Here is a 19,267-nt window from a genome sequence, read left to right on the forward strand (position 1 = left end):
AGCAACAGTAAGAACCGGACATGGAACAACCGACTGGTTCAAAATTGGGAAAGGAGTACGACAAGGCTGCATATTGTCACCCTGCTTATTTAACTTATATGCAGAGTACATCATGAGAAACGCAGGGTTGGATGAAAAACACGTTGGAATTAAGATTGCTGGGAGAATTATCAACAACCTCAGATACTCAGACGATACCACCCTAATGGCAGAAAGCGAAGAGGATCTAAAGAGCCTGTTGTTGAGGGTGAAAGTGGAGAGTGCAAATGGTGGTCTGAAACTCAACATTAAAAAAACTAAGATCGTGGCATCTGGCCCCATCATTTCCTGGCATATAGAAGGGGAAGAAATGGAAGCAGTGACAGATTTTATTTTCTTGGGCTCCAAGACCACTGCAGATGGTGACTGTAGCCATGAAATTAAAAGACACTTGCTCCTTGGGAGGAAAGCTCTGGCAAACCTAGACAGCATAGTAAGAAGCAGAGACATCACCTTGCTGACAAAGGTTCGTATAATCAAAGCTATGGTTTTCCCAGTAGCAGTGTATGGCTGTGAGAGCTGGACTATAAGGAAGGCTGAATGCCGAAGAATCGATGCTTTCGAACTGTGGTGCTGGAGAAGACTCTTACGAGTCCCCTGGACTGCAAGGAGGTCAGATCAGTCCATCCTAAAGGAAATCAACCCTGACTGCTCATTGGAAGGACAGATACTGAAGCTGAAGCTCAAATATTTTGGCCACCTAATGCGAAGAGAAAACTCCCTGGAAAAGACCCTGATGCTGGGAAAGATTGAAGGCAAAAGGAGAAGGGGACGGCAGAGGATGAGATGGCTAGATAGCATCACCGATGCAATGAATATGGACTTGAGCACACTCTGGGAGAGAGCGCAGGATAGGAAGGCCTGGCGTGCTATGGTCCATGGGGTCACGAAGAGTCGGACACGACTAAACAACTGAACAACAACAACAACCATTTTATTAGCTTTCTTATATTTGCTGCCAAGTGATCTAAAAACAAGAATTAAATTTTCAGCAAGCATACTGCTGATATTTATACCAGTAGGAAAACGTAATGACTGAAAGACAGCTTTAATAATTAAATACAGATCAGTAGTTAAATGTAGCAGATGGGTAAATCCAATCAAGAATATGCTTATAACATGCACATTGGAATAGAATCTGCACAATTACTTTTGTTTTGTAGAGTTAGGAATTGTCTATCTGGAAGCACCCTTGGTATAAGGCAGCATCCTATGTTCCTAAGGTAGCTGAAATCATCTGATAGTATCCTAACAATGGGATATTTCCTTTTCTTTCTTTAACAAGACGGCTTATAATTGCTTGGAGGTTAGTTGCAGAATGGAATAGAAGACCCAGCTTCAAACCTTTAGTTTCTTCTGTATATCTGTGTATTGGCATCTGGAACATCATAGCAACAGCATCTTCCAACCTTGAAGGCATGATTTTGCATTGTCACATTAAGAATAGATGGATGATGTGGCCTTTTCTGGAGTTTAGAAGTCAGGGCCAAGCCAAGTACATATGCCTGGGAAATTCTAGTTAAATTTTAATAAATTTGAAAATTCTGGTTAGAGGCATAAATAGCCCAGGAATCCTAGCAAAGTTTGGCATGTGAACACAACATAAAACTTCCCAAGTAGTCATTTACTGACATCTTTCTTCCACATCTAGAAATACTAGTATAAGTTGTATGATCATTATCTCAAGATCTTTCTTACTCCTTTTGTTATACATGGAAAATTGTCACAAGGATCCAAAGCTGTATTGCTGGAATTCTACATTTAATTAAGTGAGCCAAATTAATGCCTTGAGAGCACTTTGATAGTATATGACTGGAAGGCCCATTTCCCCTTTATTCACCACATGTATCCCCCACATGTATTTCCTTAATTTTATACTACCATATGACAACCATACATATGCATGGGAAATTCTAGTTATATTTTAATAAATTTGGAAAATTCTAGTTGGAGGCATAAATAGCCCAGGAATCCTAGCAAAGTTTGGCATGTGAAAACAAAATAAAACTTTCCAAGTAGTCATTTACTGACATGTTTCTTCCGCATCCAGAAATACTAGCATAAGCTGTATAATCATTATCTCAAAATCTTAATTACTATCAACCTCTCCCTCACCCCCCACCCCCAGACTTAAATTTCTCTGGAGGAATGATTCCCTCTTTCCAATCCACAATGACACATAATGTATTCATTGTAGAGTATGGGGGCAGGAAACTGACCTCATTCATTCCCCCGGACTGTAACTGGCTTGTGTCTCTTACAAATGCTGTACTACATTAAAAATTGTTACATGTTTTATCTACAAGACATTCAAGGAGATGACTACAGATCATGTAAAAGAACACTAAAACCTCTGCAATGAATAAATTTGCTTCTTAGATGCAGATTTAGTGATATGTTCACTACATTAGTGATGTTTTCTTTAGGGATGGCGGAGAATTCTGCCACGGACTCCAATGAGGCCGGATTCTTTAGCCCCCCAGAGTCCGTAGCGGAACGGAACGGAACACACATAAACGGCTGCATTTAGCTTAAACTAAGAGCTTTATGGCAGCAAACTGCATCCTGGATGCCATTTGCGGCCCTGTTTTTTCACAGCTGCATTTACCTTAAACTAAGACCTTTATGGCCGCAAATGGTGTCCTGGATGCCATTTGCATCCGCAGTCAGTCAAGTCCCCTTCAGCCAGAGATACGGCATGGTGGCCATATTGCTGGCACTTCAGACGCAGTTGGCAGCTCTGCAGAATCGCCGCGGAGCAGAGCCGGCCAAAGAGGATTCCGGGGGGAGGAACGGATTGCTTCCCCCCCACGGGTGGATTCCCCACGGACCGGCAGGTAGGGAATCCGCCCATCCCTAGTTTTCTTGGGAATACCCTTGAGGTTTGTTTTGTCAGTGAAACACTACAGGGCTTTAAAGCTGTTACAAATCTAAGCTGAAGCTTTAAAATAAATTGTTCTATTATAATATATAGGTTTAGATACTAGGATAAGTAAATTTAAGGGGGTTAATAGAAGGAAGGTTTCTACTGCCCCCCTTCTCCCTCACAAAGCCCCTCTGCCTGGTCAAGGGGCTGTCCTGAAAAATGTGGTATGGGGTTGGGAGTACAGGGGTTTAAGAACATAAGAAGAGCCATGCTGGATCAGACCAAGGGCCCATCTAGTCCAGCATTCTGTTCACACAGTGGCCAACCAGCTATCAACCAGTAACCCACAAGCAGAGCATGAGTACAAAAGCACCCTCCCACCCATGTTTCCCAGTAACTGGTGTACATAGGCTCACTGCCTCTGGCAGTAGCACAAAGCCATCAGGACTAGTAGCCATTGATAGCCTTCTCCTCCACAAATTTGTCTAGCCCCCTTTTTGAGCCATCCAAATTGGTGGCCATCACTACATCCTGTGGTAGCGAATTCCATGGTTCAACTATGTGCTGTGTGAAGAAGCACTTCCTTTTATCTGCCCTGAATTTCCCACTAATCAGCTTCATGGGATGAGCCCAGGTTCTAGTATTTTGAGAGAGGTAGAAAAATGTCTCCCTATCCACATTCTCCATACTGTGCATAATTGTGTACACCTCAATCATGTCTCCCCTTATCCTCCTTTTTTCCAAGCTATACAATCCCTGCTGTTGTAACCTTCCCTCTTAAGGGAGGTGCTCCAGCCCCTTGATCATTTTGGTTGGAATGGACAGGAAGCTTTCCTTTGTTGAACTTCTTTAAGGGAGCAACCCTATCTAGATAGGCGGCCGCCTCCAAACTCAGAGGCAACCGCCTATCCAAAGCAGGGCAGGAGAAGCACGGAGGGGATCATTCTCTCCGAGCTCCTCCTGCCCTGTTTTTTTGGCTAGACAACTGATTGTGGCTGTCTAGTCGTGGGAGGGTGGGGTGGGGAAGGAGGCTGCTGTACGACACATTGAATGTGTCGTACAGGAAGTTATGCTCTCCCCACGCTGGAATGCCCCCTAGCCACACCGCTTTCCGGCCGCTCCGTGCTCCTCTTGCAAGTGGGGAGGATGGGGCTGTTCTGCGCTGCCTCTGAGGCAGCACGGAAGTGTGGGGAGGTCAGTTCCTGGAAAAGAACATATCCTATGGCCGTCTAGCCACTGTCCAGTGGCCACAGGATTGCTCTCTCCATGACTTATTTTAGGAAGCATACCTAACTTTGAGCATTTCTCCCCTTACCCAGCAGCCACCTGTGCCCTTTCCCACATTGTTCAGAACAGGGGTGTCAAACTTCAAGCCTGTGGGCCAAATCCAGCTTGCCTGGGACCCCAATCTGACCCTCAGGACTTCCCCATGTGGCGTCCCTTTTCCCTGGCCCCACCCCTTTCCCTGACTGCCAATCATTTGGTGATCTCCCAGCTTTTGTGCACCCCCCCCCCTTCTAAAAGGTTGAAATGTCTCTCCTAAGGCTTAGTTACCGGCAATAGGAGCTTTAAGGTAAAATATGCTATTTTTGGTCCCATCCCATTGCCTTTGGCCCCACCCCTACTGGAGTATGGCCCCCAAGAGCTTCTCCAAAATTGAATTTGGCTCTTGGGCTGAAAGAGGTTTCAACACCCCTGGCATCAGGAGCACTCGTCTTGGCCCTGTGCATCTCAGAAGCTTTTTGGGGTACACAGGTGGCAGCAGGGGGAAGGTGGCAGTAGTGTAGTGGTAAACACAGACGTCCGGGGCCCCTTCACAGATGCCTCCACAGCCACGCCCCCTTCTAAGATTATACAATTGTACAATAAAAATGAGCTTTCACTCATTCACTTTCCCTCTAAGCCATTATTTCACCCAGTTATCTTTGCTCAATGCAAATCAGCGCTATGCCTGTTTACTCAGGAGCCCCATTGAGTTCAATGGGTTTACTCCATGTAACTGTGGGAAGACTGCAGTCTTCATCTTGCTTCTCATCCCTGGTATATGTGTAAAGTAGTAATGCAGAACCATGTGTCCAGCAGTGTCAACCACATGCCTCCGGGAAGCTCACAAACAGGGCAAGATGGAGAAAGAAAGCCTTCCCCTCCTGCTGGACCCCAGGATCTGGTGGCAAGGAGAGGTACCCTGCCTCTGATGATCAGGGTTACTATCCTGCCTCCCAAGAGTACTGCTTGCATCAAGGATAGTTAACAGGAAAAAAAACCTCACCCTCTCCTCCATACGACATATTCTTATCATACCATGAGTGTAAGTGATTTGCAAAAGAGAACAACAAACAGCCGTGCCCAACTAACATGCGGAATTTCCTGACACAAAGATGTGGTGATGGCCACTCTCATTGGCAGCTTTTATTCATGTACAATAGCTCCATCAGCAGCTATCGGCCATGATGGTGATGTTGAGCCTCCATGTGCAGAGGCAGTATACCCCTGGGGATCAGATGCTGCAGTCAAACCACACGGAAAATTGGACTTTTTTTTTCTGTCTAAGCATGCATTGGATCGTACCTTAAACAGAAGGACTGGAGGCTGCATCAGAGAGTCAGACAGAAAAATCCCCTTTCAACTGACCCCTTTCAGTTGACTTATTCACAGATTGCTAAAGCGGAAAACACCTGGATGTTTCCTCCCCACTGTTTACCTATTGTTTATTTATTATTTAATTTATATTCCACCTTTCTGCCAAAAAAATGGCACTCAATACAGCTGATAATAAAATACAAATTAAAAACAATTAAGACAGAACATAAAAACAAATACATTAAAAACTATAAAAATCACTGCAAAAAGTAAACAGCATTTTAAAAAATAAACAGCATACAACTGTGCATTTCACAGGAGCTAGCAAGCAATGCCATTTAAGCTGCAATCGTATACACACTTACCTGGGAGTAAGTCCCATTGACTCATTGGGCTTACTTCTGAACAGATATGTAAAGCACAGCTTAGAAGCAAAGAAAAAAACAGAATTCTAGCACCTCCTCTCACTCCACCATTTCATTCTGCCCAATAGCTCTACACGGTAGGGAGGTTTTTTAAATTATTGTTTGAGGCGGTGCTACACTGCCCATACATAAAGGAATATACCATGCACTCCACACACAGACACACCCTATCCTCCTCCCAAAAGTGATCTCACCCACCAATCTGAGAAATTCAGCCCCCTTCCTGCTTCCTAGCTCACTTTTACTTCACCTTCTCCTCCTCCACCTGCCACCAAGCAGGTTCTTCCTGACTGGGCTGCAGCCACTACCCCCACAACTCTCCTGCCTCCCTCAGAAGCTGGCTCTGGAGGCCACGATCTTTGCTCGGGCAGGGAAGTCATGCTCGGGGCACTCATGCGGCTGTAACTGCCCCTGCCCAGCGTGTTGCGGGACGAGCTCAGCTGAACACAGCCAGGCAGCAGCAGCGCCTTCTCCACCTGCCCTCCTCACGCCCCCTCCCCCTCTTGGGAGGCTCCAGCCAAGGGGGAAGAACCAAAGCAAAGACAACAGCTGGCCCGCACAGTCACTCCTTCTGTTGCTGGCTCGCTGCTGGGAAAGCGGAGGGGAGCCATCTGGGACCTGTCCGCAAAAACAGTACCAGGTTGAAGACCCGGTGCGACCCCCCACAACTACAACCCTGGAAGGTGGCGACAGGCAACTTTCCTTCCAGAAACATCACTAACAGCATAGTCCTATACACGTCTACCCAGACGCAAGTCCCGTTGAATTCAATGGGGTTTACTCCTACGAATGTGAGTACAGGATTACAGCCTCAGTTATTGTAAGATCCAAGCTATGGAGATTTATAGATGTAAAACATAATTTAAATCAAATCTTCATTGCACAGATATGTTTCCTTGAACAGGTTATCAGAGAGAATACAAGCTATATGTGGCAGTCACATCACTTCATACTTTTATGTGAGCTTGGAAACTACAGAAAAAATATTAAGTTAGAAACACACACAAACACCATATAGACAAGGACAGAGTGGCAGAAGCTTCCTGCCAAGAGTACAGTAATTTAGGACACAGCCACTTTACCGTGACCTATTAATTTGGATCATTATTGGGCACAGAGCCTTTGATTGGCAATAACTGTCTTGTTCTACAGAGTTCTTTCTTTCATTTCCTCCATCGCTATCTAGTCTGTCTAAGAGCTATAAAGCATGAGTAATCATATCAGGATTCAAGCATGCTCTCCGTCTGCTGCAGGCTGCAGCAGTTAAGTACCCACTGTTGATATACATACATTACATTGTATGTATCTAGTAAGCAAATGACTATTTAATGATTATTTAAAACAGTAGAAGTCTGGAAGCAGATGCATAACATTAAAAGTTCAAGCTACTTTTCCAGGGATGGGAATGTTCCCATGAGTCACACTTCACAAAAAGGCCAGTCACAGGTTTTGAACTGGGCTGCATGCATGTAATAAGCCAATACAAATGCTTATAGGCGTTCCATTGTGAATAGAAAATTTAAATTATGATTCAGCGCCTCCAAGCAATCCAAATGTTGATTTCTTAGATAAAAGAAGGAAAGATTCTGATGAGGGTCTTTTAGTGCAGATATATTTAACCTTCTTCCCGAGGTCAGTTATATAAACAGAGATCCTTAACAGTTGCTTCTCGTGGCTGAGTTAGAGCATCAGGATGGGAAGTGGAAAGCCAGAAGTAATTAGAATTTCTCAAAGCACATAGAAAGCTTTTGTCTGTCCGACTGAATAAACTGGAGAATATTTATTATCTGAACTAAAACTCACATTAAGCCTCCATGAATAAATGTTGCATGACCCTCATATTCTTTCTGAAAAGGGAAAGGGCACAATGTCTAGGGGTACGTAATCTCAATTCATAAGTAAATTAGGCAAAGGATGAGTTTGGACATTCCTATTAATCACTCAGTAAGTACTACTTCATGTGATGATGACATGTATGTGAGAAAAAGAGGCCACATATGCTTTGATACCATTCAGTGTCCTAACACTTTTCAGTGGAGGTAAGTCCTCGTGTGATAAGTCACCAAATGGTAAGACATTGAAAGATAGTATGAGTCACTGCTAAGCATGTTATAGTTCACAGCCAGCCAAGACTTCCATCAATGAATGCATGTTTTTCATGTGTTATAACAGAAAGGTTCACATTTATAGTATGTTCTACTTTGTCTTTATGGTATTGGCAACACATATAGAGTAAACATGGTAGCATTAATACAGCGTTTTCACCTCCTTATCTCATGATACAAATAGACAAAAACAACTGAAGCTTGCCATACATTCCCTGTTACACACACTGTGCCCCTTTGAAACAACCATTGGCACAGCTGCTTAGATTGCTTGCCTTGTAATGCAATTCCATTCAGTGTACCACTGGTAGTAGTAAACCACTTAATTTTGACCACCAGATTAGGAAGGTGTCTGAACAACCATGGCAAGTATGATGGGTAATATTTAGGGATGTACGAAAGTCACTTACCTTTTCGCAGCTTGGATTCGTGGGGGGGGGGAGGCGCTCCGTCCCTCCCCCCGGAATCCTCCCTGGGCTGGCTCCGCTCCGCGGCGGCTCCACGGAGCCACCAGACAGGGCCGTCCGCAGCTGGAGTTCCGGCCACGGACGGGCTGCTGCGGATGCAAATGGCGGCCGCTGTAGCGTCCGCCATTTGCGTCCTGCGAAGCTGCCGTGATAGTAAATACTTACGTAGCCTATCACGGCAAGCCCCCCCCCCAAAAAACCAGCGTACGCAAATGGCGGCAGCTATGGCGGCCACCATTTGCGTTCCCTATTTTTAGCCGTTTTAGCCTACGTAAATATTTACATAGGCTATTACGGCGAAAAAAAGGGGAACGCAAATAGCGTAGTGGGCGCCATTTGCGTTCCTTTCCCCCCCGCTGTAATAGCCTAAGTAAATATTTACGTAGGCTAAAACGGGGGGGGGGGGGGAGGAACGCAAATGGCGCCCACTACGCTATTTGCATTCCCCTTTTTTTCGCCGTAATAGCCTACGTAAATATTTACGTAGGCTAAAATGGCTAAAAATAGGGAACGCAAATGGCGGCCGCTGTAGCTGCTGCCATTTGCTTATGCTGGGTTTGTTTGTTTTTTTGGCTTGCCGTGATAGGCTACGTAAATACTTATGTAGCCTATCACGGCCTCTGCAGGGACACAAAAGGCGTCCCTGCGTTAGCCGTGATAGGCTACGTAAGTATTTACGTAGCCTATCATGGCTATGATGAAACGAATGGCAGCCACAGGGCGGCCGCCATTCGCAAGTCAGCATGGACGGCAGCAGGTAAGTGCTCTGTTTTGTGCGGTTTTCATGGGTTGGGGGGACAGGGGCTTCATTCCGCCATGGACTTCGGGGGGCTGAATGCACTGGCATTCGGCCTCACCAAGATCTGTGGTGGAATTCTCGACATCCCTAGTAATATTGAGTGAATTCCAAGAGGATTTCCAAATGCTTAGAATTAATATGCCAAGGAAGGACCATATGGCTCAATGGTAGAGCAGTGGTATGTTCAATCCCTGCCATCTCTAGATAGATTGAAAAGGACCTCTGCCTCTGGAGAGCTGCTCGAGCCTCAGTAGACAATGCTGAGCTATATGGACCAAGGGTTGTACATGAGGTACCACCTGGTCATGTTTTTATTGTGAAATCACCCAGCCTTCATGGATTTTAGAGGTGGGGTCAAAACTTCATTTTCCACTTGTAACCTTCCTGTGTTTTCCCACTAATTCTTCCATCTTTTTTATTTTTGTAAAAATCTGTTTAGGAGGAAAAGATGGAATATCTGCACAATGACTTTTGTTTGGTAGTGTTAGGAGTTGTCCATCTGGAAACACCTTTGGTATAAGGCAGCTTCTTATGTTCCTAAGGGGGCTGAAATCATTTGATAGTATCCTAACAATGGGATATTTCCTTTTCTTTCTTCAACAAGATGGCTTATAATTGCTTGGAGGTTAGTTGCAGAACGGAATAGAAGACCCAGCTTCAAACCTTTAGTTTCTTCTGTATATCTGTGTATTGGCATCTGGAACATCATAGCAACAGCATCTTCCAACCTTGAAGGCATGATTTTGCATTGTCACATTAAGAATAGATGGATGATGTGGCCTTTTCTGGAGTTTAGAAGTCAGGGCCAAGCCAAGTACATATGCCTGGGAAATTCTAGTTAAATTTTAATAAATTTGAAAATTCTGGTTAGAGGCATAAATAGCCCAGGAATCCTAGCAAAGTTTGGCATGTGAACACAACATAAAACTTCCCAAGTAGTCATTTACTGACATCTTTCTTCCACATCTAGACATACTAGTATAAGTTGTATGATCATTATCTCAAGATCTTTCTTACTCCTTTTGTTATACATGGAAAATTGTCACAAGGATCCAAAGCTGTATTGCTGGAATTCTACATTTAATTAAGTGAGCCAAATTAATGCCTTGAGAGCACTTTGGTAGTATATGACTGGAAGGCCTGTTACCCCTTTATTCACCACATGTATCCCCCACATGTATTTCCTTAATTTTATACTACCATATGACAACATGACAGCAGCAAATCTCCCTTTCATTTGCATGTCAAATTCCTTCTGAAAGGCTTAAAGTGTCTGAGACCATTACCAATAGGGTGTGTGTGTCCCCTACATTATTGAGGACAGTCCTCTATTTGGAGGCCTGACAGAGGAGAGTCCTCTGTTTGAAGGGCTGTCTAATGTAAAGATAAAACCATAAGTGCTGGGGCCTTGAAGTTGCCCATTGCCAGTTACCATCTGGACAGCAGACTGAGCAGACAAATAGCTGTCCTGGTCACAGTCTTCTGCACTATGGGGAAATGTATTTCTATTTAAAGTATAGTAATTATTTCTAAATGCACATCTATACGTATAAATTAACATATGCATTTTTCTGCAAATCTGTCTTATTTGGTCCTTTGTCTTAATGATGCACTTCCTCTTTCTTTGGTGCTGCATAAGCAGCCTCCCAAATTACCAAAGCTAGTGGGTGGTGAAAAGCAGAAGTAGCCACCAAAACTAGAAACTGAATTCTAGGTTGTGGCTTAGAGTGCTACTTGTTCACATCATGTAAGGACCAGCCTGCACACCACCTTACCTCCATGGGAAGCTGCTTTGCTGTGACTGTCTTCATCCTAATGTGGCATCTCGTGTGGTTTGCCACGTGGATCCTCTGATCACATGGAGAATTTGCACATCAGTGGCAGATGTTCCTGGTGTGGAAAGTCTCCACGGGATTGATCAGTAGGAGAAGAACCCACATCACTATTTGTTCAGTAGCAGCTGCATAACCACAGCATGCCTCTTTACTCCTGCAAGAAACTAATGAGCCAGATGCCAAAGTGGACCTTTCAACTGAACAAAACTTTGACGTTGTCTAATACAGCCCTTATAATTTTCATTTCTGTCCAGAGGAGGCCAGACAAAGCATAAAGAGAACATCCTGCAGGTACATTTAAATGTCTGAAATATATATCTGGACCAGTATCAAGGGGATGGGGTACCAAAATATGTGCATGCATTTTCAAGTCATACTTTTAAAAAGGAAAGATGAATTTTTTTCCAGCCATTCTTTTTCAAAAACAAGACAAGCTATAACACAAACTGACAAAAGCCAGCACTATTTAAGATAAATCTTTTGATCCGTCATGAGCTATATGCATTGCAATAATCTCAAATTAAGCTGTCATGTACACTTTTCAAGTTATAAGAAAACACAGATTTCATTATTAATCCTTTCTCTGTCCCCTCTTAACCCAGGAATATCTCTTGTGCTTTTAATAAGGTGTATTATCTAGTAAATGTTAAAAGCAAAATAATTTCTATTACTTTTCTTGGGGAGCGCATTCATAATCTGTCAGAAAGTTTCAGCTTTCATTAAGGCTGCAATCCTACACCCACTTATCTGGGAGTAAGCCCCATTGCATTCAACAGCATTTACTTCTGAGCAGACATGCATAGGATTGCACTGTAACATTTTTTATTTATTTATTTATTTATTACATTTATTAATCGCCCATCTGACTGGTCACCCAGCCACTCTGAGCGATGTACAACCCACCATAAACAATTTAAAACAATAAAATTTTACCATAAATTTTTTTTTAAAAAAAATACCCTAACCCACCCCAAATGCCTGCCTGAACAACCACGTTTTTAATGCACGACGGAAGCTCATTAAAGAAGGGGCATGACGGAGTTCCCTAGGGAGGGAGTTCCACAGAGTGGGGGCCACCACAGAGAAGGCCCTCTCCCTCGTCCCCACCAGTCTAGCTGTCCTGGCTGATGGGACAGAGAGAAGGCCATCCGAGGCTGATCTTGTTAAGCGGCCTGTCTGGTGTTGCTGGAGGCGCTCCTTAAGATAGGATTTTTAAAACTGTCATCCAGTTACTCCAGATTTCCAAAATCCTCAGCAACAATAGGAGGAGGAGATCAGGGCTAATAATCAGCTGTATCGTTCTGTGTAATAACCTTCCTTTCCTTAATCATGCTTGTTATATAATTCATACCTTTGTTAATTCACAGTCTCTTGAATACGTTTATCTTAATTGCTGTAAAATGTCCATTTAAATGCAAAAGCAATGGATTTCTACCCACATTTTTCTAAGAGTTCTTGCTGCAGATAAGCATTCACTTTTCCCTGTCACCCATGTGTCCCAATTTTTAAAATAGTATTAAAGGATTATATTAACTGGATTGTGAAAAATGAGAGACAGAATAACAAACAATGGCCTAAAAAGTCAACTTCAAATGTTGCTACTGTTATATTTTCCTCTACACAAATAGCCTCCACATGTTGATTAAATCTTGGTTTGCTACAGCAAACAATTGTATACTTCACTAACATACATCTGTGTTAGTGAAGTATACAATTCTTTTATCACGCAGTTTAAGAAACCAAATGGCTGCACTATTCCATCTGGAAATAAAATTTCAAAATGTTATTCACAATAGTGTCTCATTTTTCACATGTCTCTACTTGTTCTGCCATTGTAAAATATATTTGATCTTGAATCCACTTTGAATTTTACCTGCACAAGTGCGTTGTATAGAATACATATTAGATCATTCAAGAATGACTTAGATAAAATAGACTCAGTTTTGCTACTTCAGTTTTCTTTGGACTATTCCAGTGCTAATATGTGGATTGAATCCCAGTATTTTTGACCCATTATATAAAAGTGGAAAGATTATAAAAAATCTTAATAAAATAAAAATCTGGCCACTAGGCCAATCTAACAAAGTAAACAATCACCCGCCACCCCCAAAGAAGAGTGTTTTCTGCCCAGAAAGAAAAATGAAAATATAACGGTGTCACACTTTCATATTACATAAACTAAAAACAAAGCTTGTTTGCTTTTTCAATGCATCAGAAGGAAATATGGCCATTTCTGAAGTATACATTCGAATGGCTTTGTTTATATTGTGGCTTCATACTAAATAACTGAACCAAGTGATGCTTTATTTTAAAGTTCATATGAAATACTTTATCGGAAGAGTAATACACATCATTTTATTATAATCACTAGAGTTCTTGTCTTTCTCATCAAACACCATGGCCAGCCCTACCATTAGGCAAAGTGAGGCAACTACCTCAGGCGGATTTTAGGAGTCATGAAAGGGGAAATAGCTAGTTGGTTATTTACGTTGTTATTGTTGTTTAGTCGTTCAGTCGTGTCCGACTCTTCGTGACCCCATGGATCATAGCACGCTAGGCCTGCACTCTCTCCCGGAGCGTGCTCAAGTTCATATTCATTGCATCAGTGATGCTATCTAGCCATCTCATCCTCTGCCATCCCCTTCTCCTTTTGCCTTCAGTCTTTCCCAGCATCAGGGTCTTTTCCAGGGAGTTTTCTCTTCGCATTAGGTGGCCAAAATATTGGAGCTTCAGCTTCAGTATCTGTCCTTCCAATGAGCACTCAGGGTGGATTTCCTTTAGGATGGACTGATTTGACCTCCTTGCAGCCCAGGGACTCGTAAGAGTCTTCTCCAGCACCACAGTTCGAAAGCATCAATTCTTCGACGCTCAGCCTTCCTTATAGTCCAGCTCTCACAGCCATACATTACTACTGGGAAAACCATAGCTTTGATTAGACGGACCTTTGTCGGCAAGGTGATGTCTCTGCTTCTTACTATGCTGTCTAGGTTTGCCATAGCTTTCCTCCCAAGGAGCAAGCATCTTTTAATTTCATGGCTCCAGTCACCGTCTGCGGTGATCTTGGAGCCCAAGAAAGTAAAATCTGTCACTGCTTCCATTTCTTCCCCTTCTATATGCCAGGAAGTGATAGGGCCAGATGCCATGATCTTAGTTTTTTTAATGTTGAGTTTCAAACCAGCTTTTGCACTCTCCTCTTTCACCCTCAACAAGAGGCTCTTGAGATCCTCTTTGCTTTCTGCCATTAGGGTGGTATCGTCTGCATATCGGAGGTTGTTGATAATTCTCCCAGCAATCTTAATTCCGACCTCTGATTCATCCAACCCGGCATTTCTCATGATGTACTCTGCATATAAGTTAAATAAGCAGGGTGACAATATGCAGCCTTGTCGTACTCCTTTCCCAATTTTGAACCGATCGGTTGTTCCATGTCTGGTTCTTACTGTTGCTTCTTGACCCTCATACAGGTTTCTCAGGAGACAGGGGAGGTGGTCTGGTACTCCCATCACTTTAAGAATTTGCCAGAGTTTGTTGTGATCCACACAATCAAAGGCTTTAGCGTAGTCAATGAAGCAGAAATAGACGTTTTTCTGGAATTCTCTTGCTTTCTCCATTATGCAGCGAATGTTGGCGATTTGATCTCTAGTTCCTCTGCCTCTTCGAAACCCAGCTTGTACTTCCGGTAGTTCTCGGTTCGCATACTGCTGAAGCCTAGCTTGTAGGATTTTGAGCATCACCTTGCTGGCATGTGAAATGAGCGCAATTGTGCGGTAGTTTGAACACTCTTTGGTGTTGCCCTTCTTTGGAATTGGAATGTAAACTGACCTTTTCCAGTCTTGTGGCCACTGTTGAGTGTTCCAGATTTGTTGGCATATTGCATGCAGCACTTTAACAGCATCATCTTTTAGGATTTTAAATAGCTCAGCTGGAATACTGTCATCTCCGCTAGCTTTGTTGTTAGTAATGCTACCTAAGGCCCACTTGACTTCGCTCTCTAGGATGTCCGGCTCAAGTTCAGTGACCGCACTGTCATGGCTATCAGGGACATTCAGATCTTTCCTGTATAGTTCTTCTGTGTATTCTTGCCACCTCTTCTTCATCTCATCTGCTTCTGTTAGGTCCCTGCCTTCTTTGTCCTTTATCATGCCCGTCTTTGCACAAAACGTTCCCTTGAGATCTCCGATTTTCTTGAAGAGGTCTCTAGTCTTTCCCGTTCTGTTGTTTTCCTCGATTTCTTTGCATTGTTCATTTAAGAAGGCCTTCTTGTCTCTCCTTGCTATTCTCTGGAACTCTGCATTCAGTTGGATATATCTTCCCCTTTCTCCCTTGCTTTTCGCTTCCCTTCTTACCTCAGCTACTTGTAAAGCCTCATCAGACAGCCACTTTGCTTTCTTGCATTTCTTTTTCTTTGGGATGGATTGAGTTGCTGCCTCCTGAACAATGTTACGGACCTCCGTCCATAGTTCCTCAGGCACTCTGTCTATCAGGTCTAATCCCTGAAATCTATTCCTCACCTCCACTGTATATTCATAAGGGATATGATTTAGGTCATACCTGAACGGTTTAGTGGTTTTCCCGACGTTCTTCAATTTAAGCCGAAATTTTGCAAGAAGCAGCTCATGATCTGAGCCACAGTCAGCTCCAGGTCTTGTTTTTACTGACTGTATGGAGCTTCTCCATCTTTGGCTGCAAAGGACATAATCAATCTGATTTCGATATTGACCATCTGGTGACGTCCATGTGTACAGTCGCCTCTTGTGCTGTTGGAAAAGCGTGTTTGCTATGATCAGCATGTTCTCTTGGCAAAACTCTATTAGCTTTTGTCCTGCTTCGTTTTGTACACCAAGGCCATGCCTGCCTGTTATCCTGGTGATTTCTTGACTTCCTACTTTAGCATTCCAATCCCCTATGATGAAGAGGACATCTTTTTTTGGTGTTAGTTCTAGAAGGTGTTGGAGGTCTTCATAGAACCGATCAACCTCAGCTTCTTTGGCATCAGTGGTTGGGGCATAGACTTGAATTACTGTGATGTTGAATGGTTTGCCTTGGATTTGTATTGAGATCATTCTATCATTTTTAAGATTGTACCCCAGTACTGCTTTTCCCACCCTTTTGTTGACTATGAGTGCTACTCCATTTCTTCTAAGGGATTCTTGCCCACAATAGTAGATATGATGGTCACCTGAATTAAATTCGCCCATGCCTGTCCATTTTAGTTCGCTGATTCCCAAGATGTCGATGTTCAATCTTGCCATCTCATGTTTGACCACCTCCAGCTTACCTTGATTCATTGATCTGACATTCCAGGTTCCTAAACAATATTGTTCTTTACGGCATCGGATTTTCTTTTCACCACCAGACACATCCACAGCTGAGGGTCCTTTCGGCTTTGGCCCAGCCGCTTCACTCTTTCTAGCGCTACTTGGAAATACCCTCTGCTCTTCCCCAGTAGCATATTGGGCACCTTCCGACCTGAGGGGCTCATCTTCCAGCGTCATATCTTTTAGCCTTGTGATATGTTCCATGGGGTTTTCTTGGCAAGAATACTGGAGTGGGTTGCCATTTCCTTCTCCAGTGGACCACATTTTGTCAGAACTCTCTGCCATGACCTGTCCGTCTTGGGTGGCCCTGCACGGCATAGCTTATGGCTTCACTGAGTTACGCAAGCCCCTTCGCTACAACAAGGCAGTGATCCATGAAGGGGTACGTTGTTATTACCCGACTTTTACTGTGAGAGGGGGGAGATGAGCTTATGAAATTTTCAGCCTTAGGTACCAAAATAACTTGGCCGGCTTTGTGTACTCTGCACCTTGACATGGGTGTGTGTGTGGGGGGTGCCCTTTGCTGTTCCAGCTCAGGCAGCAAAATGTCTTGGAATGGCCCTGGCAAACACTGTCACAATGGGTTGGGTCCAGACTTAGTCACGTTTACAGTAGACTCACTTAAATCAATGGGATTTAAATTAGTCATGACTTGGTTGTCCCACTGATATCAGTGGGTCTGCTCTAAGCAAAACTAAGTCTGGATCCAACCCAATGGGCAGTATCCTATATTGCTGCTGCATTCCCGCAGATAGTGTTGTCCCAATGAGAGTCACTGCTAGAGCAACAGAAAGCTAGTAGATCCTTAAGGAGCCCCAGAAACCAACGGAAACACTCATTTCCGGGTAGACACAGGGCAACGGATGTCCTTCTGCAAGCTCTACTGACCTACTCCATTCCATAAATGAGCATTTCTGCTTGTTTCCCTTTACTTAAGGATCCACTAGCTTCCCATGGTCCAACATTCTTATATTTCTGGCGCAACATAGCTTTATCATTAATGTTGCCCTGATTTATAAATATGTGTGGCTGTCTATCTGTCTGTATTCCCTTTGCTGTCAAGTCCACCTTAAAAATTTTGAACTACAGCAGTTTCTATTCATGCAGTAGAAGCACATTCAGGTCTACTTGGTGGCCCCAATCCAGCTAAAGTTAGGCAGGGCTAAATCCCATTGAAACCAATGGGGAAAGTTAGTTACAAACTTGCAACCAACTTAAATCCAGTTGCTTTCAATGGGATATAGACATGACTAACTTTATATGTGCTTCTGAGTAGAAATACACACTTACTTCACCTCAGATGTATTGCTTCTTTTTGTTTTTGAAATGGCATGTGTCTTGTTGACAGATCTTAACTGAACTGCATTGTCTACAGAGGCTAATGTGCCTGATTCAGGCTGTAGAAATTTGTTATTGTACATTTTTATTATAAAACACTCTTTGTTAATGAAAACTGCAATGACATAGGCATCTGCAACAATTGCTCTTACTCTGAAGTAAACATGTTCAGGCCTGGGGTGTCAAACATTTTTATATTTATATAGTTCTAAGCAATGAATTCTGCACTCCTCTCTTTCTATACCTTTCCTTCTTAAGTCCCCCCAACCCCCAGCTGAAGCAATGTAAAACAATAATATACTTTAATACACACTTACCTTTGCTTTCTTGAACTTGGAGCACAAGGCAAATTATAAGAAATATTAATCCAGTTTTCAAATGCATGCTCCTTTTTTAAATCATTCACAGTTTTCAAGGATAGTCACGCAGGATAGAGAACTAGGGTTCACTGAATAAGAGATTTTCTTTTTAGGCGAATGAACCACCCAAACTATCTACTAGCTGAATTTTTTTGGAAAATATGTCCCAGAACTGAGTCATTAGAATGTCCTCTGGTCCAATGTGTAACAACAGGATTTTAGCGGTATACAGGAGCTGAGCAAAACTCTCAAGCCCACACTTCTAATCCAAAGAAAATGAAAGTAGGACTGGAGTGAGAATTCTGAGGAGTGACGAAGTTTAAACAACGAGAGAGAGAGAGAGAGAGAGAGAGAGCGAGCCTCTGTTTCTGGAGTAAGCTCTTTATCTGCTGCTCAGACATAATCCCTCTTATGGTGCAGCTGGAAGGGCTGCCTTCATCTTATTAACCTTCTGGAGTGGCATGTGTCAGCCCCAGAAGACTTTCAGTAGCACTATTGTAAACAATGGAAGTCTTCTTCTAGTGGCCATTACCTGTCAACACTTGCCACTTAGACATCCTAGTCATGTGGCCTATGTCATATCAAGAAGCAATGCCAAATGGCAGCAGCAGCAGACTTTGTTACTCTGGTGAGGTGCAATCATAGTTAATGAACATCCCTTCAGCAAGCTGATGTTGTGAAGCCTCTCAGTTCAAAACCCGTGAAACGGCTGCTTTAGCAATGTCCAAGCAAGCAATGTCATGACTCAGCAGGAAAGTTCTGCAGCAACCACAGTGTGGAACATTCAGTTCCAAATTAGATGAATGGTGGGGATAGGGATGAGACTGATCAGGACTGGGGGGCGGGGTGAGAGTAAGAGAAACTTGCCTTGCGGCCTGAAGCTTAACAACATTCAAAATACACACACCATCTAGATAATCAGGGATAATGATAGAATTGGAATTTCATTTTCTTGTATATCTTGTTTGCCAGGACTAGGCTTCTCACTTGGAGGTTATTCACTGGCAGCAAGAACCTTCCCTAGCTGTGCAGGAAGAAGTTGCTCTAAGAACAACCTTCATTTGAACCTGGTCAGAGTTCTATTTTTACTTGGGATTTAAACAATGGCAAAAGAAAACAAAGATCACCCTCCTCTA

At 43.2% G+C, this 19,267-nt stretch overlaps 1 protein-coding gene across 2 annotated transcripts in view; it reads right to left on the reverse strand.

The window, feature by feature from the left end:
- Positions 1–18,923, reverse strand: part of IMPG1 (interphotoreceptor matrix proteoglycan 1) — a 139,747-nt gene extending 120,824 nt beyond the window's left edge. The window contains exon 1 of one of the 2 annotated variants that reach the window (XM_084826948.1): positions 18,090–18,549. In XM_084826948.1, coding sequence (XP_084683074.1) covers positions 18,090–18,156 — 67 coding nt within the window. In that variant the 5' untranslated portion in view covers positions 18,157–18,549. Of the gene's footprint in view, positions 1–18,089; positions 18,550–18,663 lie in introns of those variants that run through there. The other variant, XM_084826947.1, reaches the window with a different exon arrangement.
- Positions 18,924–19,267: the final 344 nt, after the last annotated feature.

This window comes from Heloderma suspectum, chromosome 1 (genome assembly GCF_057233095.1).
Source record: "Heloderma suspectum isolate Gila_16-S chromosome 1, 16-S_ref, whole genome shotgun sequence".
Classification (NCBI taxonomy): domain Eukaryota; kingdom Metazoa; phylum Chordata; class Lepidosauria; order Squamata; family Helodermatidae; genus Heloderma; species Heloderma suspectum.